This window comes from Sus scrofa, chromosome 13 (genome assembly GCF_054392235.1).
Source record: "Sus scrofa isolate SSC_HxYL_T2T_F1_AM1 chromosome 13, Sscrofa_HxYL_maternal_Yorkshire_Landrace_v2.0, whole genome shotgun sequence".
NCBI classification, from domain to species: domain Eukaryota; kingdom Metazoa; phylum Chordata; class Mammalia; order Artiodactyla; family Suidae; genus Sus; species Sus scrofa.
This window is the reverse complement of record NC_139395.1, coordinates 40,273,518-40,301,337: the sequence shown is the minus strand read 5'-3', so window position 1 is coordinate 40,301,337 and position 27,820 is coordinate 40,273,518. Positions and strand designations below refer to the sequence as shown.

General features: G+C 39.3%; 1 protein-coding gene across 28 annotated transcripts in view; it reads left to right on the top strand.

Annotated features, from left to right (window-relative positions):
* The window catches only part of ULK4 (unc-51 like kinase 4), a 540,161-nt gene that overhangs the window by 184,589 nt on the left and 327,752 nt on the right, over positions 1-27,820 (top strand). For all 28 annotated transcript variants that reach the window (XR_014822784.1, XR_014822772.1, XR_014822770.1 and 25 more), the window contains 3 exons: positions 319-370; positions 467-611; positions 15,883-15,975. Coding sequence is in view for 15 of the 28 variants with exons in the window: in XM_084987830.1 (XP_084843956.1) it covers positions 319-370; positions 467-611; positions 15,883-15,975 (290 nt within the window). In the remaining 13 variants the exon portion in view is untranslated. The remainder of the gene's footprint in view (positions 1-318; positions 371-466; positions 612-15,882; positions 15,976-27,820) is intronic.

The window sequence follows — 27,820 nt, the reverse complement described above, 5'->3', positions numbered from 1 at the left end:
TTAATTTGACTTTTTAATGTCAACCCATGCCAACCAGATTTTGTATTATATACTAAAGTTCCCTTTCATAAACTCTGAAGGTTTGCTGCATTCCTGTTTTGATCATAGTATCATTTTGATCTGAGGACTTTTTCAGAGTTAAACGAACTTGGTGGTTTATTAAATGTCATGCCGACTTTCAATCCAGGATAAATTTAGCCTCCCCCCCCCCATGCCTTTGACTAATGATTCTGTCACTGGAAAAGGAATGGATAGTGGTTACTCTCAGTTTTGTGTTTGTAGGGATCAGAACCAAATCTTTCATGTCTGTTCTTTTAGGTGGTTGACTATATCCTGCCACCCTTGGTCTCCTTGGTTCAGAGCCAAAATGGTAAGTGTGACCACGTCAGCGGAATTCCATCAGTTACACGTTGTTTTCATTCCGTGTCCACGTGGTCACGTTCTTGGTGTTTGTTTTTCTTTCAAGTGGAGTGGAGACTCTTCAGCTTGCGATTGCTCTCAGAAACCACATCTCTTCTTGTGAACCAGGAGGTTGACGATGGCAAGAAGGAGGCGAACGTTGATTCTGACAGCAGTCTTCTGGGCCTCATTAGAGAGTCCTTACTTCCCCAGTAAGTCCCATACGCTGCATTCAGACAGAGACATGTAGGGTGCCTGGATGCTTCTGTCAAATGAGGACGAGTGATGGGTTTGCACTGTCAGGGTCCTTATGTTTTTGTTTGTATGCTTGTGCACTTCCTGTAAAAGCGGTCTAGGAAGAGAGACAATAGCTACTCCACTGCACTGGACCAGGAGAGTCTCATCCGTCTTCAGAAACATCCCTTTAGGGCTTTACCTATTTTCTTCAAGGCACATGACTAAAGTTTTACAGATTTAAAGGTATTTGTGGCTAAAAGGGTAAGGTTTATTATTCATGGTCAGCATGACAACACTACTGGAACATGGAATTGGGACTTTTCCTGGACCCACTCAGAAATAATAGAGATGGAAAGAAATCTTCCTTCCCACCCTCGCCAAACCTTTGGAGTGGAAATTAAGTTTAGTTACAAACAGAATATTTGTTGTGGAGGGATGGTGGTGGAACAGGAAATGAGTTTTTTTTTTTAATTAATTAATTAATTAATTTTGTCTTTTTGCTATTTCTTTGGGCCGCTCCCGCGGCATATGGAGGTTCCCAGGCTAGGGGTCGAATCGGAGCTGTAGCCACTGGCCTACACCAGAGCCACAGCAACGCGGGATCCGAGCTGCGTCTGCAGCCTACACCACAGCTCACGGCAACACCGGATCATTAACCCACTGAGCAAGGGCAGGGACCGAACCCGCAACCTCAAGGTTCCTAGTCGGGTTCGTTAACCACTGCACCACGACGGGAACTCCGGAAATGAGTATTAATTAACAGAAAGGGTTATTTTTTTCCTTTTACTCCATTGCTCACATGGCAAACATACACAGTAGGGTGACAGCTGAGAGCACCCAGTGAAAATATGTTAAATCTCTCAAAGGCACCTTATAATTCAGGCAACATGGTGAATTTTATCAGACAAATCAAACAAAATAAATTGAAGTTTAAAAAAAGTGTCTACCACATCACACTATTAAACACATTTTTACAAAATTAACCCCCTTGGGTGGTGTGTAGGCCTTAATGCGCATGCCTGATGCTGCTGCCAGGGCCTGGGTTGCCCTCTGAGTCAGTTCAAGTTTTAAAGGATGGTAGTTCCACCCCACTGTTTGTTGAACTTCTCAAGATCTGCTCTCATTAAAAAAATAGTTTTTTTTTTTTTTTCCCCTGCAATGTAGAAACCAGATCTAATTACATTCTGAAGTGTTTGACCACTCCCTTTTGGCTTAGGAAGGTATGTTTTATGAAGCATGTAGCCAGTGTGTGACAACCCTTCTGTGTCAGCTCAGGGAGCCTTTTTTTTCTTTTTGTTTTATTTTTTATTTTATTTTGTTTTTTTGATTTTATTGGAGTGTAGTTGACTTAGATGGTTATTTTAGTTTCAGATGTACAGCAAAGTGAATCAGGTACACATATGCATATATCCATTCTTAAGATAAGCCGCAAGAGAACACTTTTTTTTTTAAGTTTTAGTCCTTCTTTGGCCTTAAGCAATACTTTGGATAAAGCCAAGGTGACTGTCTTTTCATGGCCCCTCCAGTTTTCACCCTGGAGGTATTAGTCAAGACAATTTTATTTGTGAACAATAACACTTAACCCAGAGTAACTTGGAACATAATCATTTGCTCACATAGCTGAGAAGTCAAACTTGTGCTGATGTCAAATACAGCTGGACTCCGGGATTTGAATTATGTTTACAGTACTGTGTGTGTGTCTTTCTCACCATCTCTACTCTGCCTGTATCTATGTGGCTTTCTTTTCAAAGAGGCTCTTTCGACTTGATGGTTCAATGGCTCCTAGGCAATAATCCTAGGGAAAAAGTGCAGGACTTTTTTAATAGCTCTGGCAAAATTTTCACAGAGGACAGTAATTCACTCTCACTAAATACCATGTAATACCTGTGTTCAGGTGCTTCTCAGAACTGTTGTGTGATATGAATGAAAACTCAGTTGTAAGAATAAATATCTGTTAAAATAAATATTAGTTATGGTTCTTAGACAGAACCAATAGGATAGGATTCCTTTATTAGAAGGAATTGCTTATGAGATTATGGAGGCTGAGAAGTCCTAAGATCTGCAGGCTGCAAGCTGGGACCCAGAAGAGAATGTACTGCTAATTTGAGTTGGAAGGCCTGAGAACCAGGAGAGCTGATAGTGGAAATACCAGTCTCAAAGCTGAGAGGCCGGAAGACCCAGGAAGAGCCCATGTTTCCACTCAAGTCTAAAAGCAGCAAAAGACCAATGTCCCAGCTCAAGGAGGTGGGGCAGGAGGACTCCCTCTTACTCAGCCCTTTTGCTCTCTTTTGGTCATCATTTGATTAGGGAGGCTCATCTGCTTTACTCAGTTTACTGACTCAAATTTAATCTCATCCAGAAACACTGTCACTGACACACCCAGAATAATGTTTGACCTGTCTGTCAAACACTTGTGGCCTGTGACCTAGTCACATTGCCGTGTAAAATTAACCATCAACTATAATGGATAGTGTGGGTGAACAGTTTGCTGTATTACATGTAAAGAACTGTTACTCTTCTCACTGTACATGCTTCGCTCTTTGAAGAGATGAGCTCTAGGTACAATAATTTGTTTAGCACCTTTTGTATGTGGAGGATTATATAATACTACTTACAGAGAGATGGTGTTTGAGTTAGACTTTGAAGCCTGCATATGATTGGATAGAAAAGCAGTGGGCACCTCAGGCAAGAATGGAGTAAGCCACAGTGTGGAAGAGGCAGAGTAGTGGGTGGTAAGCAGATCGGCTTATTTCCAGCAAAAATCTGCATGTGAGAGTCACATGAAATAAGCTTGGGAGAGAGTGTTTTCTCTCTTCATCAGCCATTTATTTACTGAGCCTCCTTGGTTCCATATTATTTAACAAGCATGTTTCTAATAATGACCAAGAGGGCATAGCTGCTGCCTTTGTGGAATGTACTGTCTGGTTGAGCCAGAAAGTTCCAAAATTCATAATTTTTTTTAACTGAAGTTTGTGAATCATGCAAGTGAAAATGTTTACTTAGCTTTAGATTAAATATTGACCACCTTTCTTAAATTCCGGGCCTACATCCTGTTCAGAAAACATGCTATGGGGCACATGCTTTTTCCGAAACATTCTGTTTGGTTAATATTCCTTTGCTTTTGAGTCTCACCCATTTAACTTTTTAAAGCGCGGGGTTTCTCAACATTGCATGACATTAGGACACTATTTGCTACGGTCTGTTCACATCGCCCAGAACTCTAGGTTCCTTTGATCATGACCTTTAGATACTGCTCCATTCAGGGCATTTCCATGTCCGGAGCAAGAAAAGGATGCTCACCATCAAAACTTTAACTCTGGATTCTAAATAATAACTAATAGTACAGGAAAATTTAAATGTTCTCTTAGCTTTCTTATCGATGTATAGCAAGTTAACACACACTTTCATGGTTTAAATCCACATCTGTTGATTAGGTCACACTTTGTAGGTCAGAAGTGTGACGTCATGTGACAGGTTTCTATGCCCAGGATCTCTTGCCCCTGAAATCACATGTCTCCTGGGCTGAGTCCTCATCTTAAGACTCCTGGAGGAATCTGCTTCCAAGCTCATTTAGGCTGTTGGCAGCATTGTTTCTTGGGGTTTGTATTAGTTTCTTAGGGCTGCTGTAATAAATGATCACAAACTGAATGGCTTAAAACAACAGAAATTTATTCTTTCAGAATTCAGGAGGCCAGAAGTCAGCAGGGTTATGTTCTTTTGGAGACAGTGGGGAGAAGCCACACCTCTCTCTCAGCTCCTGATGGCTGCCAGCAGTGCTGGACTTAAGGCAACAGCTCTCTAGTCTCTGGCAGTCTCCACAGGCCTTTCCCCCTTTGCGTCTGCCTCACATTTGCCTCTGACTCTTTCTTTTAAGGACAGCTATCACCATACTTGGGGCCTGCCCTAAAGTCAGGACCACTTATCTCGAGATCCATCTTATCTGCAAAGACCCTTTTTCCAAATAAGGTCACGTTTACAGGGCTTAGGACTTGGGCATATCTTTAGGGAGCTATTATTCACCCCAGTACACAGTTGCAGGACAAAGTCCCTGTTTCTGCACTGCTTCACATTCTTTTCTGTGCCCGAAATTCTTTTCAAGCGGCCCCTGCATCTTCAAGCCAACAGTGGTTTGTCAAATCCCCCTTGTGCTTGGCGTTGGTCTGACTTCCTCTTTGGCCACCAGCTTGAGAAAACTGTCAGCTTCTTAAAGTTGGTAATATTTGTCACTGGTAATCTGCATCTTGTGATTAAATATATTTGTATCCATGGAGTTCCCATTGTGGCTCAGTGAGTAGGTTAAGGACATCCTCTGTGAGGTTGTGGGTTCAATCCCTGGCCTTGCTCAGTGGGTTAAAGATCCGGCGTTGCTGAAAGCTGAAGCTGTAGCTCCAGTTGGACCCCCTAGCCCAGGAACTTCCATATGCAGCAGGTGTGGATATAGCCTTAAAAAAAAAAGGATGTATTTATATTCAAATCTTGTATCTGCCACTGACTGACTTGGTGTGTGTGCCCTCACTTCCTGCCCCTTCTTTCTTCTTTCAGTCCCTCCTCTTTTCTTCAAGATAGTTGGAATGCCAGGAACATAACTGTTATCTGTATGATCAATGAGAAAAAGTCATTTCCTCCCCCCTGCCCCGTCCCAGAAAGAAAGATAAACCAGCGTAGAGACAAGATTTAATTTTAAAGGTTCACGACAAAGAAAAGAGGCTATATTTAATGGAATTTAAGGCCAGAATGACCTTATTAATTAAAATCAGAACCTCTGAGAAGTTTTATATCAAAGTCATTATCAATGAAATTTTAATCCTGAAAATGGTCTTCTGCTGACCATTTGAACTTTTTTTTTTTTTTGTGACACTTGTTACGTAAGGGGAGGGCATTGCTCTTTCAAAATTTAGCTATAAATGGGACTAGATCCTTCCCTCAGGAAACACATCATTACTATTCTTGGGGAAGAGGAAATTTTAATATTCATACAAATGTAAATAATGTAATTTGTACTACCTTGTGTGATTGTTCATAGAAGCTTTAAAACCCTTTCTCTCTTCTCTTTCTCCTTTCTTTCTTAGTTAATTTATTCAATAAGTGATATATCAAGTGATTTCCATGTGCCAGGCACTCAGGACTGAAACCCTGTCCCTCAGTGCCTAGTGGGAGGGGGAAAGAAGTAAACAAATAAATATATTAGATGACTTAATTGTAAGTGCCGTGAAGAAAAAAACCAAAAACAGGAGTTCCCACTGTGGCTCGGTGGGTTAAGAACCCGATGTAGTGTCCGTGAGGATCCAGGTTTGATCCCTGACCTCTCTCAGTGGATTAAGGATCCAGCGTTTGCCCTGAGCTGTGGCTTAGGTCGCAGATGTGTCTTGGATCTGTGTTGCTGTGACTGTGGTTCAGGCTGGTGGCTACAGCTCTGATTTGACCCCTAGCCTGGGAACTTCCATGTGTTGTGGGTGTAGCCCTAAAAAGAAAAGAAAAGAAAAAAAAAGGAAAGGAAAACATTATAGGAAGATAGAGAATGATGATAAGGGTGTGGAAGAAGCATGTCACCCACCTAAACAAAGGATGTTGAGGCCATCAGCCACTGCACCTGCCCCAGACTGCGCACTCTGAGGGGATTCAGGCTGGAGAAAAGAAGAGGATACTATCCCTAGATAGCTAAGGTGTGTATCAAAGGAATGATTCCAGTGAGCACAGCCTCTCACATCTTCCCTTACATAGAAGAGTGCTTAATTCATTAACTTGAGATGTCTGTTTTTTCTTTAATTAGCAGTAATCTTTTGATGATCCAACTACCTATTTTTTTTTTTTTTTTGCAAAACCTTATATATCCTGGCTTCTCCCTCACCTCTTCAGAGCAGTCCCTTAGAGCTGTCTGAGAGACTACCTCCCAGGCTTAAGTCCTCAGCAAGTCTGCCCAATAAAAGGCCAATTCTTGGAGTTCGCATCCTGGCGCAGCGGAAACGAATCCGACTAGGTACCATGAGGTTGTGGGTTCAATTCTGGCCGTGCTCAGTGGGTTAAGGAGCCGGCGTTGCCGTGAGCTGTGGTGTAGGTCACAGACGCAGCTTGGATCCATTGTTGCAGTGGTAGTAGGCTGGCAGCTGCAGCTCTGATACCACCCCTAGCCTGGGAACCTCCACATGCCTTGGGTGTGGCCCTAAAAAGCAAAAATAAATAAATAAATAAATTCTCAACTTTTAGGTTATGCTTTTTTTTTTTTTTTTCCTCTAGTCACCAAGGGGAGTGGTGGTGTGGCAGGGTGGTGGGGGAGGCTATTTTATTTAGATAGCGTAGTCGTGGAAGGCTTTATTCCAGGTAGCAGGCCCTGGGGAAAAAATGTGCCATGCAGTTTGCCTTTGGTAGAGTAGAATTACTTTGCCAACATGTTTTGTTCTATTTTCTTATTTTCCTTTAGCTTTGAGTGTTTTGTATTGAGGAGAGATCATGCTGATATAAATGTGTTTACAATGTTTTTATGACAATAGGGCGTTCAGCATTTCTCTCCTGGGGAAAGCAAGTAGTGCCTTTGTTTCTTTTTGTATAATTCTCTTGTGACCTGTGCAGGCATCAGGGCCATAATGACTTCATAAATTATTAAGGCTTTGTATTCTATCTGAGAAAGGACTTTTTTCTGGACAAATGAGAATTGTATTTCCTTTTAGAAATTTGAATTTATAAGTGGATTTTATTAGTGGCAACGCACTGTAGAGTTTTTTCTCTGTCTCTGAAATAGTAACCAACAAAAATCATGAGTTTGGCTACTTGATTTCTATGGTAGTGGCTCAGAGGACCTCCAGTTGGTTCTGTTCTGTATCTTTGTCTTCCTTAACTGCAAGTATTCTGTGTTAAAATAGGCATCAACTTGGCCATCTTTCATGGGAATCAGTATATAAAAGAGGAGTTCATTTTCGGCCTCTCCATAGATAATTTTTTTTGCAGGTGAAATTTAATTCACACATTTTTATTTATTTATCTATTTTTGCTTTTTAGGGCCGCAGTTGTGGCGTATGGAGGTTCCCAGGCCAGGGGTCTAATCCAAGCTGTAGCCGTTGGCCCACACCACAGCCACAGCAACATGGGATCTGGGCCGCATCTGTGATCTACACCACAGCTCACAGCAACACCAGATGCTTACCTTAACCCACTGAGCGAGCCCAGGGATCAAACCTGCATCCTCATGGATACTAGTCAGATTTGTTAACCACTGAGCCACTATGGGAACTCTGATACACATGTTTTTGCACCAGAAAGTCTTGCTTTGTTCCTTTTACTTAATCCTTTTCTGTTTTGAGTGTGTACTTGAATCAGTGCATTTAGGTAGAGTGATTTCCCACCCAACCCCCTCCCCCGCCCCCACGCCCCAGGGGTTACAATCTACAGGAATCTAAATTGGGATAATTTGGGAGTTAGAGCAAGAATAAGTACTTCTTCATCCCTCTGATTCAGGATAATTCTAGTGCCCCAGTTTTTTTGGATAATATTTTGTAAACCTTGAGTATTGCTTTATTGAAGTCATTTTTTTTTTAAAAGCATTTCAGGCCTTCATAATGAAAATTTGCTGTTGATTTTTTTGAAGAAGCCTAGACATTAGAGCTTATTATCTGAAATGATATTTAACATTTGTTTTTCTCTCACTTGAAAAAATAGGATATATATATATATATATATATGTATATATATATATATATATATATATATATCTTCCCACTCATCTGTTTATTTCTCCATCCACCTGTATATTCATGTAACTATTGATGTTCTTAGGTGTCTGTCCATCCATACAAAACAGTGGAGGGTCACATAGAACTCAGGTTACATAAAAACACAAGACTAGAAAGCCTCCACATATCAACTATTTATTTGATTTATGCCTGCTCTCAGTTTCTAAAATTTTGGAGTTGATTCAGGATATCACCTAGTGTAATTTTGGAAGAGACTGTACAGAAAATGCCAATAAGAGTAGGTTATCAACCCCTTTCTCATAGCAGTGCAAGAAAGTCCTCAGCCTTCTCCAAAGGTAGATTTTTATCTCCATGCTTTTGCCATTTGGTAGCCTTCTCTTTATCTAACCCCACACATCTCCTTCCTGTAAACTCTTTAAGCCTCAACTCCATCCTGCACTGTTAGGTATGCAATTGAACACACTCCCTTCCCCATACCATTCCCTTGCTCAGAACCATGAAACGTTTGCACTGGAGAAAATAACTTAACAGTTCTTACCCAGCCACTCAGGACTCTCAGTGTTTTGCCTCATGCCTACCATTTTGTGTTCATATCCGCCTGCTCCACTATGTGGATTCTCCATTCTTGGTGAGATTGACTTAGTATTTTCTGAAATGTCCTTCTTCCTCCTACCTTATTCATCATACTGTAAACATCTTATCTACACTTACATAACAATACTTTATTGACTGACTTGTTACCTGCTTATCTACACTTACATTTATAAATGTATTAAAATCATTGAAACAATTTCTGGTTAGTGACTATCTAGGATTTATTTACATGGTACTTCTTTGGGTATGTACTTATTTCCTTTTATTCCCTGTGTTAAAAGTTATATAGGGCATTTGACACATTTTTGCAATTCTTAGATGATGAACATTTTATACTACTAGCTTCCCTTCATGAAACTGCCTTTTTTATTGTACCCTTGTTAGCTTGAACTTGCATTCCTTCAGATATTAATGATGTTGACCATTTCCCCCCATGTTTGTTGGCCCTTTTTATATTCTTCTGAGGTGGATTTTGTCCCTTTTTTTTTCTTGGTGGGTGGCTGTTGGTTTGCAGTAACTCTTTATATAAGGATGTATAAAGCATGCCAACATCCTGCAAATAAATTTTCCCTCATTTGTTTTGTTTATGGTGGTTTTGCCTTTGAGAAATATTTAATACTTAAAAACTTGAAAGCTATAAATATTTTGGGGGTTCATTTCTCTTTTGTTGTCATGCTACCAAGGCCTTCTCTTCCAAGAATATGTGACTACTTACTTTAGTATTTTAACAAGGTTAAACATTTTTTACTTAAATTTTTAATTTATTGGTGATACATTTTCATAAGATAAGGCCTGACCATCTGTCTCTCTTTCTAAGATGACTCTTTGTTGTCCAATGTTGGGCCGCCTTTCTTTCTTTTTAATTTATGTGTGTATATTCTTAGTCCCACCCTACACTTAACCATTCTAGTTGGTTTGGTAAAGTACTTCGGCTTTTCATTTAGCAGGCTCTTCCTCATTGTACTTCCCCTTAAAGTTCCTTGGATATTCTGGAATGACTCTCTCTTTCCAGATTCTCAGACTACACTCATTGGCATGTGAAATGTGAGGTTGGGATTTAATCCCAGCAGAGTGAACCTCTTAATTATATGATGCCTCCACTTTCCCTCAGCGAGATAGGCACTTCTTTCCACTTGGCCAATTCATACCCCCAGAATAACTTCTCCCAAGCATCCAGAAGTACTACTGGGTACTTCTCACAAGACTCCTACCTAATTGGGCACTACTGGCTCCTCCAGGCACTGGGCAGTGTAGGGAAGAGTCTATCCCTTGTATCCCCGAATGGGTGATTTTTAGAAGTTTTCTCTCTCTCGGATAGGGAACTTAATATGAATGGCTTCTCCTATCTGATTTCCAGCTGTTTGGGACCTAGCAAAGACCACTTATTTGGGGAGGGTCCTTGATGTGGAAGAATAGGATCTTAGGGCCTGCTCCTCACTGGCCACTCTCCTTCATAGCCATTTCAGGAGTCTGGGGTTATCACTGTTTGTTTGTTTTTTTTTTCCCCCCCTGCCAAGTTGCATTCAGAGGAGTGCGAGATCCAATGACTATCAGCTTAACTGTTTTCTCCCTCTTTAGAAGACAAGCTCAATAAATCACAGCGTCCTTCTGGCTAGTTCTTGCTGACCATTACAAACCTATCTTTGATTAAACTAAAATATATTCAGTATATTCAATATCTATTCTAAACATATCCATTATGAATTTTACCCTTCTTTTTCCAAGGGGAAAAAAACATAACAGTATCCTTTGGGAAAATTTTCATGCATAGGCTGGTACATCCTTCCTGTTTCAAGGTTAGATACCTCAAACAACCTCAACACATTTGTATTTCAGACAGTAAATGTTTCATCTGTGTTTTCTCTTTAAATGGAAGTACTGCATATTCTTGTTAAGTCCATTTAAAAATATTTGATTTTTTCAGTCCTCTTGAGATTGTTTTCTTTCCTATATTTCTAACTAGTTGTCTATATTTTCTCCTATGCTTTCTATGCAAGCATGTAAGATGATCACATGGGAAGTTTTTTTTTTTTTTAAATTCATGAGTCTGTGGTCTTTTCCTCCATGATTTCAGTCAGTCTGGCGGGGTGGGGGAGACTAGGACTACTGGTTATCAGGGGTCAGGAAGTGATTTCTAAGAAGTTTCTGACCCCCACTTCAATTGAAATTCTCTGGCTGATGATTTCCAAATACCAGTACTTGGTGGAAGAATGCCTTCTTCTCTGACTTTAATGCCTCACTTTAAATTCTTCCATGCCTCTGTTTCCCTGTTAAGGATATGGGCTGCAAGGGTGAGCTCAGCAGAGGTGGGGTGGTTCAAACCCTGTATATTACAAAGAAACTGGCTCATGACCACCTTCTGGAAGAGAATTTATGAGCATTTGGAAAATCCTGCCTGATATGAGAGTCTCTGTGTGCCTGGGGCCTTGAGCCGTGCCAGGATAATTGATGCTAATAGTGTCAGTTATGGTGGGGCTCTGGGCCACACCATGAGCTTGACTCCAGGAGAGGCTGGAGACTGAGTGATGCTGGCCACATAGGCTCTCCACGCTTAACTGACTGACCTCTAAAGGAAACCCTGGATGCCAGCACTTGAGTCAGCTTCCCTGGCTGGTAGTGCTTCACTTGTGTGGTTACACATTGTTCCTGGGAGGCTGGAGCCCTGTCCACACCACTCCATGGAGAGAGGACAACTAGAAGCTTGTTCCTTGTCCCTCTTGGACTCTGCCTTTATGCACCTTTCACCTTTGCTGAATTGAACCAATACCCTTTCTCTGTAATAAACCATAATCCAGAGCAGAACAGTTTTTCTGGGTTCTGTGAATCCATCTAGCAAATCATTGTAGTCCTGGGTGCCCCAATTTAGGATGATTAGAGCTTTTTATTTTAAAAGACTATTAATCAGAGTAAAGGATAACATTGAGTTGTTGCTTTTTAAAAATTTTTTGAATTGTATGTTAATTTTTACAAATACGTTTTTATCACCTTTTATATGTTTCTTGATTTTTGTTTTATTTATGATCAAATTTATTGTTTTCCTCAGTTTGATTTTTTTTCATTCTTAAAATTACTTATGCTTGGGCTTGCTATATTTTTTAACATACTGTTCTCCTTGATTTATTAATATTTTAGTTATGATTTATCATAAACAGTTGGTATTTTGTCTTTTTGTCATACATGGACGAATCTTGGCTCTAATTTAGAAATAGTTCATAAGAAAAGTTACTAAAATATGGTATTTCCTGCATCCTTAAAGAGAGTGATCTACCCAATTTAACATTTTCTTGACTCACTGGCTCTAGTTTGAACATTATGGTGTGGAATGGGCCCTCAGGTCCCGTTGGGATGTGAGCGGCTGCTTCCTTTCTTTGCCTTAAATGCTCTCCAGGCTGCTCTCTGCTAGGAGTTCTTGGGTTTGCTCTCTTGTTTTTCCTTTGCTTTCAAGCCCCACTTCTTAAAATTCTCAGGTTGCCTTTCTGTAATGGTCCCTCTCCTCCCTTTACTTGGCTCTTTTTTAATGACTGTGGGCTCAGAGGCCGCAAAATTAAGCTTGTTACATAATGATTTCCAAAATGAGAGTAAATAGGCTCTGAGTAAGAGCCTGGGGCCCTCTTCTCTACATGGAAAGCATCTGCTTCATGTCGTGGAGTTTTAAATACGCATTTTGGATTTTGGAGACCCTCGTTAATTGGTTGTTCCAGAGAGAGAAGTCATAAAGTTGATGGGTTAGTTTGTTCATACGTTCATTCATGCTGTGCTTATTAATTGAGCATCTACACGGTGCTGTCTACTGGAGAGCTGAGCCCAAGTAGGTAAGACCCCGTGTATAGACCAGGTTTTGTCTGGCAAGTAACATGGGAGCCCAGTCTGAGCTTTGTGGTGGAAAATTTTGATGAAGATATTTTGCGTTTTATTCTCTCTGGTCACAATTTTCATTTCGGGTTCTAAAGTAGTAATAAGAATGCCATACGAAAAGAGCTGACATACCAGGCCTGAGACTGCTGTTCTTAGAAGGGCCTGCTGGCAAGGTTGGCCCTTGGCCGGCGTCTTAGAACTGGGCTCTCGGAGAGCTGGCAGTCGGCATGTAACTGATGAGGGTAATTCGCTGTGCCTGACTGAGCAGACAGCATGATTTATGCGGGACACCCGCTTTCTTTCTAGGAGTCTGGGATTTTTATACATGTTAGACCGAGCTTGCCTATGCAACCAGCCTCCACCCAGTAAATACCTTGGTCCCTTGAGTCTTTTATGGGTTCCCTTGGGCAGAAACATCACACACATGCTACGTTTTTGTGGCTGGGGGAATGAGTGCGCTCTGTGGGACCCCCTGTGGGAGGAAGACAGGATAACGAAGCCTGCACATCGCGTCTTCCAGCCTCTACCTGTGTCCATTTCCCTTGCCTCAGCCATGTGCCCTTGCTATGTCACTGTACCAAGTCTGCATTCTGGGTACGACTGGATGTGTGTCTCCTGAGACCTCTGGCGAATCTCTGAATATGAGGGTGTCTTGGGAACACCTGACATAAATGCCTAGTGGTTTCTGAGTTTCGTAATATAATCGAATGAATCAGGTCCCACTGCTCGCTGCTTACAAAATCAGTACTCACAGATGTTGATAGAAAGGAAAGGTGCCTCTAATCAGAATGCTGGCAATCTGGGGAAGTGGTGGACTTAACGTCCCCCCAAAACCACCCCTGAAGAGTGTGCTCAACCACGAAAGCTTTGAACAGGGAAGTAACCTCCGTTAATTGTTGTGATAGATGTTCAGAGTCCTTGTCGTCCCCGCAGCCTGGGCAGGCTCATCGGCTCCTGGTGACCCTCCTCTAGGCGTGATCTTGTTCACACAGTTTGGTCACACAGTTTGGTCCCACAGTTTGTTTGGGAGGTTGCTGAAGGGGAAGCTAGGGAAGAGCTATAGTCATCTGGTAATTATTTTTCATTCCTTTCTACTTCTTTGATCTACGGAAAGAACCGACAGGTAAAGGCAAGGTATTATATGATGGAAAGATTTGAAAGGTATACTTGGGCCAGAGATGAGTAGAGGATCGGGGTGCCTGGTTAAGAATTGGTTACAATATAGCTTTGCTGAAGTAACAAGGAAAGGGGCTTCCTGCTGAGGGCGGGTTCCTGCAAAGAGCTGCTAACATTACTGCTGTACAGCTCATTACTAACCATTTTACCTGCATTTTCTCATTGAATCTTCCCAACAACAGTGCTCTTGGAGGTAGGGCAGTATCATCACCGCCACTGACAAAGTGCATGTCCTATAACATATTTGTGTAGGATATATTTTAGTATCTGTTTTTTCCCCCACATGTTTGAACCTTATGGAACATTGGTTGCGTTGTTCAGAGGAGAGTTTAAGTGAGGAAAAGCACTGAGTGTTGTCGTTGTTTGTTTTATTGTGGTTGATTTAAAATGTTCTGTCAATTTCTTCTGTATGCAAAGGGACCCAGTTATGCATATATTACCTTGTTTTTCTTCACATTTTTCTCCATCATGTTCCATCACAAGTGATTAGATATAGTTCCCTGTGATACATCAATATCTCAATGCTTATCCACTCTAAATGTTATAGTTTGCATCTATTAACCCCAAAGTCTCACTCCATCCCACTCCCTCCCCTCCCCCTTGGCAACCACAAGTCTGTCCTCCATGTCCATGATGTGTTTCTGTTTTGTAGATAGATCATTTGTGCCATATTTTAGGCTCCTCATATACATATCATGTGATGTCTTTCTCTTTCTGACTCATTCACTCTGTATGAGAATCTCTAGTTGCATCTATGTTGCTGCAAATGGTGTTATTTTGTTCTTTTTTATGACTGAGTAGTATGCTATTGTGTATATGTACCACATCTTCCTAATCCATTCCTCCGTTAATGGACGTTTAGGTTGTTTCCATGTCTTGGCTATTGTGAATAGTGCTGCAATGAAGATAAGGGTGGATGTATCTTTTTCAATGAAAGTTTTGTCTGGGTATATACCCAGGAGTGGGATTGCTGGATCATATGGTAGTTCTTTATTTAGTTTTCTGAGGTACCTCTGTATTGTTTTCCATACTGGTTGTGCCAGTTTACATTCCCACCAACAGTGTAGGAGGGTTCCCTTTTCTCCTCACTCTCTCCAAGTATTTACTATTTGTACACTTACTGATGATGGCCATTCTGACTGGTGTGAAGTGGTACCTCACTGTATTTTTGATTTGCATTTCTCTAGTAATTAGTGATGTTGAGCATTTTTGCGTGTGCCTGTTGGCCATCCATATGTCTTTGGAGAAATGTCTATTCGGGTCTTCTACCCATTTTTCAATTGGGTTGTTTGTTTTTTTGTTAAGTTGTTTGAGTTTGTGTATTTTGGAGATGAGGCCCTTGTCGGTTGCATCATTTGAAACTATTTTCTCCCATTCCATAGGTTGTTTTTTGGTTTTTTTTTAATGGCTTCCTTTACTGTGCAAAAGCTTGCAAGTTTGATTAGGTCCCATTGGTTTACTTTTGTTTTTATGTCTTTTGTCTTGGGAGACTAACCTAAGAAAACATTTTTATGGCTGATGTTAGAGAATGTTTTCTTTTAGGAGTTTGATGGTATCTTGTCTTATGTTTAAGTCTTTAAGCAATTTCGAATTTATTTTTGTGCATGGTGTGAGAGTGTGTTCTAGTTTCATTGATATACATGCTGCTGTCCAGTTTTCCCAGCACCACTTGCTGAAGAGACTTTTTCCCATTTTATATTCCTCCTTCCTTTGTTGAAGATTAATTGACCATAGGTGTCTGGGTTTATTTCTGGGTTCTCTATACTGTTCTATTGGTCTGTATGTCTATTTCGGTACCAGTACCACACTGTCTTGATGACTGTGGCTTTATAATATTGCCTGAAATCTGGGAGAGTTATGCCTCCTGCTTGGTGTTTGTTCCTCAGGATTGCTTTGGCAATTCCACTGAGCGTTTTTTAATGGCTTGTAATTTCAGGTATGAGCACATCCTCATGGAGCCTGACCCCGTCCCAGCATATGCTCTGAAGCTGCTTGTCGCTATGACGGAACACAGCCCAACTTTTACCAGGTATTGTCACTCCAAATTTCCTTTCCTTTTTCTTTTTTTAAAATTTTATTGGCGTATAGTTGGCTTACAGTGTTTTGTTAGTTTCAGGTGTAGAGCAAAGTGAATCAGTTATGCGTATACATATATCAGTTCTTTTTCAGATTCTTTTCCCATATAGGTTATCGCAAAGTATTAAGTAGATTTCCCTGTGCTACACACTAGGTTCTTGTTACCTATCTGTTTTGCATATAGTAGCGTGTACATGCCAATGTCAGCCTCCCAATTTGTCCCTCCCCACAACTCTTCCCCTTTGGTAACCATAAGTTTGGTTTTAAAGTCTTTGGGTCTCTTTCTGTTTTGTGAATAAGTCTTTTTGTATCATTTTTACTAGATTCCACATGTTAGTGATCTCATATGTTGTTTGGTTTGGTTTGACTTAATGTGATGATCTCTAGGTCTGTTCGTGTTGCTGCAAATGGCATTATTTCAATAATTCTTTTTATAGCTGAATAATATTCCACTGTATATATGCACCATATCTTTATCCATTCCTCCATTGATGGAGATTTAGGTTTCTTGCGTGTCTTGGCCACTGTAAATATTGCTGCAGTGGACACTGGGGTGCATGTATCTTTTTGAATTATCATTTTCTCCAGATATGTGTCTAGGAGTGGGATTGCTGGATCATGTAGTAGTTCTATATTGAGTTTTTTAAGGAATCTCCATACCATTCTCCATAGTGGTTGTACCAACCTACATTCCCACCAGCAGTGTAGGCAGGTTCCCTTATCTCTACACCCTCTCCAGCATTAATTACTGTTTTGTAGCCTTTTTGATGATGACTATTCTGACTGGTATGAGGTGATATCTTACTTTAATTTTGATTTGCATTTCACTAGTAATTAGTGATGTTGACCATCTTTTCATGTATTTTTTTTTTTTTTTTGGTCAGCTGTATTCTTTGGAGAAATGTCTATTTAGATCTTTTGACCATTTTTTGATTTTTTTTTATATAAAGCTATATGAAATTTTTGTGTATTTTGGAGATTAATCCCTTGTTGGTTGCTTTGTTTTCAAAGATTTTCCCCTGTTTCTGTGGGTTGCCTTTTCATTTTTTAAAAAATGGTTTCCTTTTCAGTGCAAAAGTTTTTTTTTTTTTTTTTTTTTTAGGGCCATACCTGTGACATATGGAAGTTCCCAGGTTAGGGGGTCGAATTGGAGCTGTGGCTGCCAGCCTATGTCTCAACCACAGACAGCAATGTGTGGATCCGAGCTGTGTCTGTGATCTACACCACAGCTCACAGCAGTGCTGGGTCCTGAGCAAGGCCAGGGTTTGTACCTGCATCCTTATGGATACTAGTTGAGTTCATTACTGCTGAGCCACAATGGAACTCCTGGGCAATAACTTTTAACTTTATTTAGGTCTCATTTGTTTATTTTTGTTTTATTTTCATGACTCTAGAAGGTGGGTCCAAAAAGATATTGCTACAATTTATGTCAAAGAGTGTTCTGCCTATATTTTCCTCTAAGAGTTTAATGGTATCCAGCCTTATATTTAGGTCTTTAATCCATTTTGAATTTATTTATTTATTTATTTTTTTGTTTTCATTTTTTTCCTACTTTTTATTAAAGCATAGTTGATTTACAATGTTGTGTATTTTGAATTTATTTTTGAGCATTGTGTAAGAGAATGTTCTAATTTCATTATTTTACATGCAGCTGTTCAGTTTTTCCATCACTACTTACTGAAGAGACTGTCTTTTCTCCTTTGTATGTTCTTGCCTCCTTTGTCATAGATTAATTGACCATATGTGGGTGGATTTATTTCTGGGCTTTCTATCCTGTTGCACTGGTCTGTATTACTGTGTTGATGACTATAGCTTTGCAGTATAGTGTGAAGTCAGGAAGCCTGATTTCCTCCAGCTTCATACTTCTTTTTCAAGATTGTTTTTTTTGGAGTTCCCGTCGTGGCGCAGTGGTTAACGAATCCGACTAGGAACCAAGAGGTTGCAGGTTCGATCCCTGCCCTTGCTCAGTGGGTTAACGATCCGGCGTTGCCGTGAGCTGTGGTGTAGGTTGCAGACGCGGCTCGGATCCCGCGTTGCTGTGGCTCTGGCATAGGCCGGTGGCTACAGCTCCGATTCGACCCCTAGCCAGGGAACCTCCATATGCCGCGGGAGTGGCCCAAGAAATAGCAACAATAACAACAACAACAACAACAAAAAAAGATTGTTTTTTTGTGTTTCCATATGAATTTAAACTTTTTTTTCTAGTTTTGCGAAAAATGCCATTGGTAGTTTGATAGGGATCACAATGAATTTGTAGATTGCCTTGGGTAGGATAGTCATTTTGACAATGTTGATTCTTCCCATCTGAGAACATGGTATTTCTTTCCATCTGTTTGTGTCATCTTTGATTTCCTTCATTAGTGTCATAGTTTCTAGAGTACAGGTCTTTTGCCTCTTTAAGTAGGTTTATTCCTCTGTATTTTATTCTTTTCGATGTCATGGTAAATGGGATTATTTCCTTAATAATTTCTCTTTTCTGACCTTTTATTGTTTATAGAAATGCAAGGGTGGAGTTCCCCGTAGTGGCTTAGTGGTTAATGAACCTGACTAGTATCCATGAGGAAGCAGGTTCTATCCCTGGCCTTGCTTAGAGGGTTAAGGATCCCACATGCTGTGAGCTGTGGTGTAGGTCATGCACACTGCTCAGATCCTGCGTTGCTATGGCTGTGGCATTAGGCAGCCAGTGGCTACAGCTCCAATTCAACCCCTAGCCTGGGAACCTCCATATGCCATGGGTGCGGCCCTAAAAAAAACAAACAAAAAAATGCAAGGGATTTCTGTGTGTTACAAATTTTCTTTTTTTGTTTCTCATCTATAAAGTGAATTTTATGTGTTCCAAAATGTTGTTAAAGGTGATGAGATTCTATAAGACTAATGTTTGAGTTACCAAAGTGGTAAATGTTCATGTTTTATGGTTTGTAGTGTCTGTCATTTATGGTGTTTTGAGTCACATTACCACATTTTTATCCCTTTTTAGCATTTGCATACTGTGGAATTCATAATGCTTTAAAATTATAAATTTTTAATAAGAAAATTGAACACATACTTATATTCAATTGGCATCTCATTATATTGAGTTTTTATTAAATCTCTATAGTATTACAAACTGTAATTTTGCTGCTATTTTATTTAGTTGACATACTTTCATTGAGAAGTGGAGGGCTTTTTACCTTTATCAAAGAGACTACCTGCAATTTTTTTAGTACAAATATCAGGGGTCATGGCAACTGTCTCAGTCTTGCAAAGAAGAGAGCACCTAGGTCTGCAGAAGGAGAAGAGAAGGGTCATTGCTTTCAAACAGGAACACTAGTCATGGTTGTATGGGTGGTGATTGCAGACATTTTGGGTTTGGATCCACCTATAGGTTCAGCTCACCTGTGGAGTTGCCCTTTAGTGTTTCCCAGGGAACTAAATCATAGCCCCAATCACTTGGATTTCATCTGGCCTGCTGTTTGCAAGTCCTACCTAGTGATGAGCCACTGTCACTGTTGTTACTACTGAACAAGAAAGGCTCTTTGTAGAGGGTGTCCATACTGAGTGAAAGGCTGAACCAAGAGAGCCTTCCCTGGGTTGTGCCAGGACCCAGGCCATGCCATGACCCGTAACAGGGCTGCCCTGGTGCTCTGGATCCCCAGGTCAGCCACTGTGCTGGGGCTGTTGCAGCCCTTAGGCCTGTTTCCCTCTGCTGTGAGCAGCCTCCTTCATTTCCAGAGAGTGACACGTGAATATTGCCCCATAGATGGTACTCTCTGTGCCATATTGCAACAGAATTTGGGCAGCACTTTACTCTGTATGTTCTTGTCAATTCTAAATCCTATATTTCCATAGCCTTTTAAATTTTTGTCCAGTGAGCCTTACAAGTTTCTCACTCAGAAGATACCATTCTTTCTTCCTACAGAAGAAATTTCAATCTAAAGAGTGAATCTTTTAGAAGTTAAATCCAAATTCACATAGTTGTTTCTTTACTGCATCTTTGATACCCAAGTAGTAACAATGTATACTAATTTTATCCTTTCTTTAGGTTGAACAGATTGAATTTACTTTTTTTTTTTTTTTTAATATTGACTCTTGCGGGTTCATGTGGCATGTTTTCACAGCTGTTTTCTTTCCAACTCTTTATTAAATTCATCTGAGTTTCCTCACATTGAGGGGATAAAACCTAGTGAGGTAGAAACAGTTTATAACATTTTTATTTTAGAATGTTTAGACACTAGGTTTAGAAGTCAGTTTATTTTTTTTAAGATAGTTTACAAGCAGAATTCAATGGATTAATCTTTATGGACTTTTTTCTTTTTCTTTTCTTTTTTTTTTTTTTTTTTAAGAACTGCAACTGCAGCATATGGAAGTTCCTAGGCTAGGGGTCAAATTGGAGCTGCAGCTGCCGTCCAGTGCCAGAGCCACAGCAATGTGGGATCCAAGCCGTATCTGGGACCTACCCCACAGCTTGCGGCAATGCCAGACCTTTAACCCACTGAGAAAGGTCAGGGATTGAACCCACATCCTCGTGGACACTAGTCAGGTTCTTAGCTCACTGAGCCACAATGGGAACTCCTCCTTTTTTTGTTTTTAATTCCATAATTAATATTTGAATATCCTATCTCTGTTCTAAATTTCAAGAGAATAATCAAGAGTTCCTCTTGGCTTCCTCACTCCCCACCACACTGCTCTCGTCTCCCCCCAGGGCTAATAGTTACTATTTTGGTGTATGTCCTTTCAGAACTTTTGGGGGGGGCTATTTAAATTCATTATGTTTATACAGGAATAACTAGCTTCACTTTGTGGTCATTGATTTTTTAAAAAACATAGTATCATTGGCTCTGTTTTTCTGAAATTTGCCTTTTCATTTATCAAAAATATGTGAAAATCTCTTCATGACAGTATTTATTCACCCTCTTGGCAATATCTTTACCAAACTAACAGTTGAAAATGGGACTTTTATTTTGCATTCACTTACCTACTGATAACCTCAAACCTCTTAATATTTATTCATTCTAGTTTAATTAAACTGGAAAAGGTATGTAGCCTTCTACCTTCAGTTCTAAGTATCTGTCTAGAGAAAAAGTCATATATGCACAAAGACTTCCACCTAGGCAAATAATTTTTAAAAAGGAGAAAAATGATTTTAAAATTAAATTGTTATAGCCATAATCAACATAACCGTGTAGCAGTTTGAAAGGGCAAGATACATTTTGAATACTGCTATAAAAGATACCCAAATAATTTTGTTAACTGAAATTATTATCACTCCTAAACTCCATTTTAATACCCTTTTTCCTTTTGTAGGGTCTCTTTTTATATTCATTATTCTCTTCTATCTGTTTGCCTTTCTCTTGAAACCGGATATTAAAATAAGAGTTATGTCATTATTAGCTGAGGCTTCAGAGGTCAAGAACAAAACATGAAAGGCCTGCCTATTGCTACCCACCTGCTCTCCCATCACCGCTACCCCTTCTCAAGGGAGGTCCTAGACCCCACAGGCCCCAGCAACTGCTGTGCAGTTTGCAAAATCCATTCATACCTCTTGAAAGGAGGGGTGGGGAAAGGATGTTTTTATTTCCCTAATTGGGTTTTTGTTTTCTTTCTTTTTTTTTTTTTTTCAAAAATGATTAAGCCCAACATTTCAAAATGGGAATAAATTTCTATTTGGGGAAAGATATAAAAAGATAATACTGAGAAGTCTTGTTCCTGCCTCTGTCCACTGTGTTCTTCCCTCATCTTTCCATTTTCCTGTATGGTTCACTACTTTTATTCATTTCTGTGTCCAAAGGCAAACTAGTGTGACTGTTTTCTCATTTCTCCCTTTCACACACAAATAGCATATTATGTACGTTTTTCTACTCCATGATTTTTCTCCCAGTTTTGTTCCCACATTGTGTTTTACAGTTATAAAGTCTTCTGTTGTATGGGTGTACCATACTTTATCTCATTAATATCTAATAGATAGACTTGATTTATTTCTCATCTTGTGATAGAGCAAGCAATGAATAATCTTAAACAGACATCATTTTTTAGGTAAACATGTACATCTTACAGGATAAATCTCCAGGTAGGGTATTTGTGTGTCAAAAGATAAATGAACTGAACTCTTTTTTTTTTTTAAACGATTTGGCCAAATTTCCCAACGTGGGGATTTTACCATTTGTACATCTCCAAGGGATGTGTTTGAGGATGCCTAGTTCCCTGCAACCTTGCCATCAGAATTTGTTGATAAATTTCAGATTTTTGCCAGTGTGATGAGATAGTTTATCTAAGTGTAATTCTACCTGTGTATTTTTCCTCTCAGGTATGAAGTTGAATATTTCTTTATATGCCTAAGGGCCACTTGTGTTTTGCTTTTGGCTCATGCTCTTTGCCATCAGTCCTTGCTCTTGGCAATATCCAACTTCACACTGAAACACCTCCCACGTGGCTTTCCATTGCTCAAGTACACTACAATCTGCTGGTCCATTTTACTTTTTACAGTGTTTACATGGTTCCTATGTATGTATGTACTTATTTATTTATGCAGTCTTGAGCGTGACCATGACTGTTACTTGGTATGCTCCTTGGTGAATCAGTGTGTGTGTTTTCATTGGGTACCCAGGCTGGAGTGGAAATACTTGCTCACAGAATTTGTGCCTGCCCAGATCCAGCAGCTACTGCCAACCAGGTTTCCAAATTGATTGTGCCAATTTGCATTTCTCCTGGCATTGTTCAAGAGGTCCAATTGTCATGTAAGAGTTTAAAAAATTTTTTAAAGTCAACTTTATTGAAATACAAACTTACCTAAAGTTCACTCACTTTAGGAATGCAGTTCTCTGAGTTTTGAGAAACATAGACAATTGTGCAACCACCATCACTATCAAGATAGAGTATTTCCATCATTTCTGAAATGTTTCAGAATTCCCTTTGAATGTTTAGTTTATAAAAATTCTGTTTTCCTGGAGAATGATATGACCAGACTGATTTTATATTTTATTTTTAAAATTTATTTTTTAAGAGTTAATACATAACACAGTACAGATTCCAGTATTTGAAAGCATTTACACAGAAAAGGCATATTTTCACCCCAGGAGATAGCCATTCTTTGAACAGTTTGTGTGTGTGTATATATTTTTTTCACATAGGTGATAGTATGTTGACTGCACCATTCTGCATTTCATTTCAAAAATATATATAACAGTCTTATTGAGATATAATTCACGTACCACCTGTACTCTTTCTTAACAGATACATAGTTTTACATTTTGTGAATATTCCATGTTTATTTAACAAGTCACTGTTTGGTGAACATTTATGTTTTTATAATCTGTTGGTATTATAAAACAAAGCTGCAATTAAAGATGTAGGTTATTCATCACTTGTGTGAATATACGAGCATAAGATAAATAATAAGAAGTGGAATTGCTTCATCAAAGGATGCATAAGCCAGAGATTCACAAACTTGTTTGTGTGTTAATATCATCTGGGGAATCTTTTAAAAGGTTTAAAACCCAGGCTGTATCCCAATCCCAATCTCTAGCACTAGACATGGCATCAGTAGTTTTTGATGCTCACTAGGTGTTTCCTAATCAAACAAGTTGATTTGGTGCAACCTACTGTAAAATGGTCTAAGCATTTCTTTTTTAAAAAAATTTATTTATTTTTGTATGTAATAATTCTTATTTTTTTCCATTATAGCTGGTTTACAATGTTCTGTCAATTTTCTACAATACAGCAGGGTGACCCAGTCACACATACATGTATACATTCTTTTTTTCTCACATTATCATGCTCCTTCATAAGTGACTGGATATGGTTCCCAGTGCTATACAGCAGGATCCCATTGCTTATCCATTCCAAAGGCAATAGTTTTCATCTATTAACCCCAAGTTCCCAGTCCATCCCTTGGCAACCACAAGTCTCTTCTCCATGTCCATGATTTTCTTTTCTGTGGAAAGGTTTATTTGTGCCATATGTTAGATTCCAGATATGAGATATCATGTGGTATTTGTCTTTCTCTTTCTGACTTACTTCACTTAGTATGAGAGTCTCTACTTCCATCCATAAAGCATTTCTAACATTGAAAGATATTGCCAAGTTACCCCAAATATAGGTTGTGCTAGCAGTGTATGAGAGTGCCTATTGGCCAACTTTTGTTAAATTAGTGTATGTAAGTGTTTGATCATAGGTGAAATATGCCTCTTTGCTATCAATTTCTAGCTTTATTGCATTGTGATCAGATCATGTAGTCTATTTATAATTTTTATTATTTGATTTTATTTGTGGTCTAACAGGTGATTAATTTTTGTGAATATTCTTTAATTGCTTCCTGTAACCAAAACAGAGTTAGGCCTAACCCTGATACAGGTGTCACCCACCCTTAATTTTAGCTAGTGCCTAAAATGGTAACTCATTAACTTAAATAGCATCCTCTCCAGTGATGATGTTTTTTAGGCAAAATACTTTAAGTGTGAATCAAGAGTAGAATGTGCAAATTAATGTGCTTAATTTTTATGTGCAAATAGATTTCTAATAATATAAAGACAATTATGAACCATTTGTTGTAACTTATTTATTGGCTCTTTAAAGGATGGTCATCCTAATTTAGATGGTGTATATTAGACCTTAGAATACCAAGTAATAACTGTTGGAACATTAAATCATTTTATGTCTAGGGCAGCATTTATTATTTTATTATGTTTCTTCTTATAGGATTCTTAGTGGATAAAGACATCTTCAAAAGCTTAGTCATGGTACAACTGAGAATTTATTGTTCCCCTTCAGATAAGGGATGGAGCATGATCAAATCATTCTTGTACCTGACAGGAATTTTTTTAGAACACCACTGCCCTAGTGAAATCTAGTTTATTATTGGGTTTATAGCAGAAAAGTAAATTGTTTGCTGTGTTCATTTTTCTATCAGAAGGAGTGTGTTAACTCCCCAGAGCTGTGCCCTTTTCTCTCTCCTTCATTTTACAGTAGGTTGCACCAAACTATTGCTCTCAGAGAGAGTAATACCCCAGTAGCTTGTTTCCATTAAGAGCTAATTAGCTTTCAGCAAACCTTCCATAGCAAACAAATTAAATTTTAATTTCTTGAGTTCTTTTGGAGCAAAATTTAGCTTTTTTTTTTCCTGGAATTAGAAAAAAAATGTTTATGCTCTGTATCTAAGAATTATCATTTTAGTTTCCTTAAAAAATGTTGGAGCTCTTTTATCTTAGGGCAAGATTCACATAAATGCTTTTTAACAAAATGAAATTTCAGTGATCTCTTAAATGAAGTTCATGGTGAATTTTTTTCTGCTCTTACAGTTTCTATTGACTTCCCTCATGGGTGTTTTTTTTTTTTTTCCAGTCTTTTTTTTTGTCTTTTTTGTAGGGCCCCACCCATGGCATATGGAGGTTCCCAGGCTAGGGGTCGAATCGGAGCTAAAACTGCCGGCTTACACCACAGCCACAGCAACGCAGGATCTGAGCCAAGTCTGAGACCTACACCACAGCTCATGGCAATGCTGGATCCTTAACCCATGGAGTGAGGCCAGGGATCAAACCCGCAATCTCCCGGTTGCTAGTTGGATTTGTTTGTACTGCACCATGATGGGAACTCCAGAAATGGGACAGTCTTATTGGTTTGATTTGGTTAACAAAGTTGTGAAAGCCAAAGAGAACTCCCCAGTCACAAGTTATTTTCCCTTTGCATTTGCCTTCCAATTTACCTATCTTAATAAAATTAATTTTGCCATATTCTGATATGTTTTTTTTAATTTTAATTTTTTTTTTGCCTTTTAAGGGCCACACCTGTGGGATATGGAAGTTCCTAGAATAGGGGTTGAATCTGAATCGGAGCTATAGCTGCTGGTCTGCACCACAGCCACAGCAATGCAGGATCAGAGCCGCGTCTGAGATCTATACCACAGCTCACTGCAATGCTGGATCCTTAACCCACTGAGCGAGGCCAGGGATTGAACCCGCATCCTCATGATGAGTCAGGTTCATTACTGCCGAGGCATGATGGGAACTCCAGATTCTGATATGTTTTAATTAAAATTTTGTGGTATAGTTAAACTAAAAGCTCAAATATTGGAGATACCAGAAATGTTTGAAATGATTCCCTGTTGTGAAAATAAGTCAGTTAGGTGTGTTTATCCCTCAGCTGAATTTACACAGCTAAATATTTCCTCTGATGAAATCTCAATGAATGAAATACCTATGTAACAAAGCAAAACTTCATTGTTAAAATTAGAGTGAATAGATTTCTCCAGAAATAATTTATTACTTCTCAGGTTGCTAATAGTTATCAAAAAGCCTCATAATGAGAAACAAACCAATCTTAGTCTCTAAGGCTTTCTTTTCCATTTTAGGGTTACTCTTCCGTGGCTTTCCGGTTTATTCTTTCTTAGTGCTTGGGGAATACAAGTATTCTCCAGCTGAACCTTTGCACATCAGTTTTTCCCTTGCTTTTATCTCTTCTGTAGAGATAGTTCATGTTCTAGAGTTCTTAGCTACTTGTTCATACTGGGTACATATCCGTACTTCTTAGTGAAGTGAGGTAATTTCATTTGAGCCTGACTAGAGATTTATCAGTTTTGTTTATCTTTTCAAAAAAACCACCTCTTGGTTTCATTGTTCTTTTGTGTTTGTGTGTCTCTTCTTTCTGATCTTTATTATTTCCTTCCTTCTGCTAGCTTTGGGCTTTGTTTGTTCTTCTTTGTCTGATTCCTTTGGATGGTAGGGTAGATTGTTTAGATGAAGTTTTTCTTGTTTCTTGAGGAAGGCCTGTATTGCTAGAAACTACCCTTTTAGAACTGCTTTTGCTGGAGTTTCCATCGTGGCTCAGTGGTTAACGAATCCGACAAGGAACCATGAGGTTGTGGGTTCGATCCCTGGCCTTGCTTAGTGGGTTAAGGATCCAGCGTTGCTGTGAGCTGTGGTATAGGTTGCAGACTCGGCTCGGATCCCGTGTTGCTGTGGCTCTGGCGTAGGCCGGCAGCTACAGCTCCAATTAGACCCCTAGCCTGGGAACCTCCATATGCTGCAGGAACAGCCCTAAAAAGACAAAAAAAATTAAAAAAAAATAGAACTGCTTTTGCTGCACACCATAGGTTTTGAATATGATGTATGTTGAGTATGTGTATATATATTTTCATTTGTCTCAAGGTATTTTCTGATTTCCTCATTGTTTTTATTACCAGCCCCCTTTTGAAATGATTATTTTTTTCCGTTATAGTTGGCTTACAGTGTTCTGTCAGTTTTCTACTGTACAGCACACTGACCCAGTCACACATACATATTTACATTCTTTTTCTCAAATTATCCTCCATCATGCTCCATCGTGAGTGACTAGACATAGTTCCCAGTACTACACAGCAGGATCCCATTGCTTATCCATTCCAAAGGCAATAGTTTGCATCTATTAATCCCAGATTCCCAGTCCATCTCACCCCTCTCCCTCCCCCTTGGCAACCACAAGTCTGTTCTCCATGTCCATGATTTTCTTTTCTGTGCAAAGGTTCATTTGTGCCCTATATTAGATTCCAGATATAAGTGATATCATATGGTATTTGTCTTTTTCTGACTTACTTCACTGAGTATGAGAGTCTCTAGTTCATCCATGTTGCTGCAAATGCATTAGCCCCTTTTTTTGGTAGCATGTTGTTTAGTCTCTATGTGTTTGTAATTTTCCCTTTTTTCTTTCTATAATTGATTTCCAGTTTTATACTACTGTGGTCAGGAAAAATACCTGATATAATTTCTGTCCTCTTAAGTTTATGAGACCTGTTTAGTGTCCTGTCATGTGATGTGTATTGGAATACGTTCCATGTGCACTTGAAAAGAAAA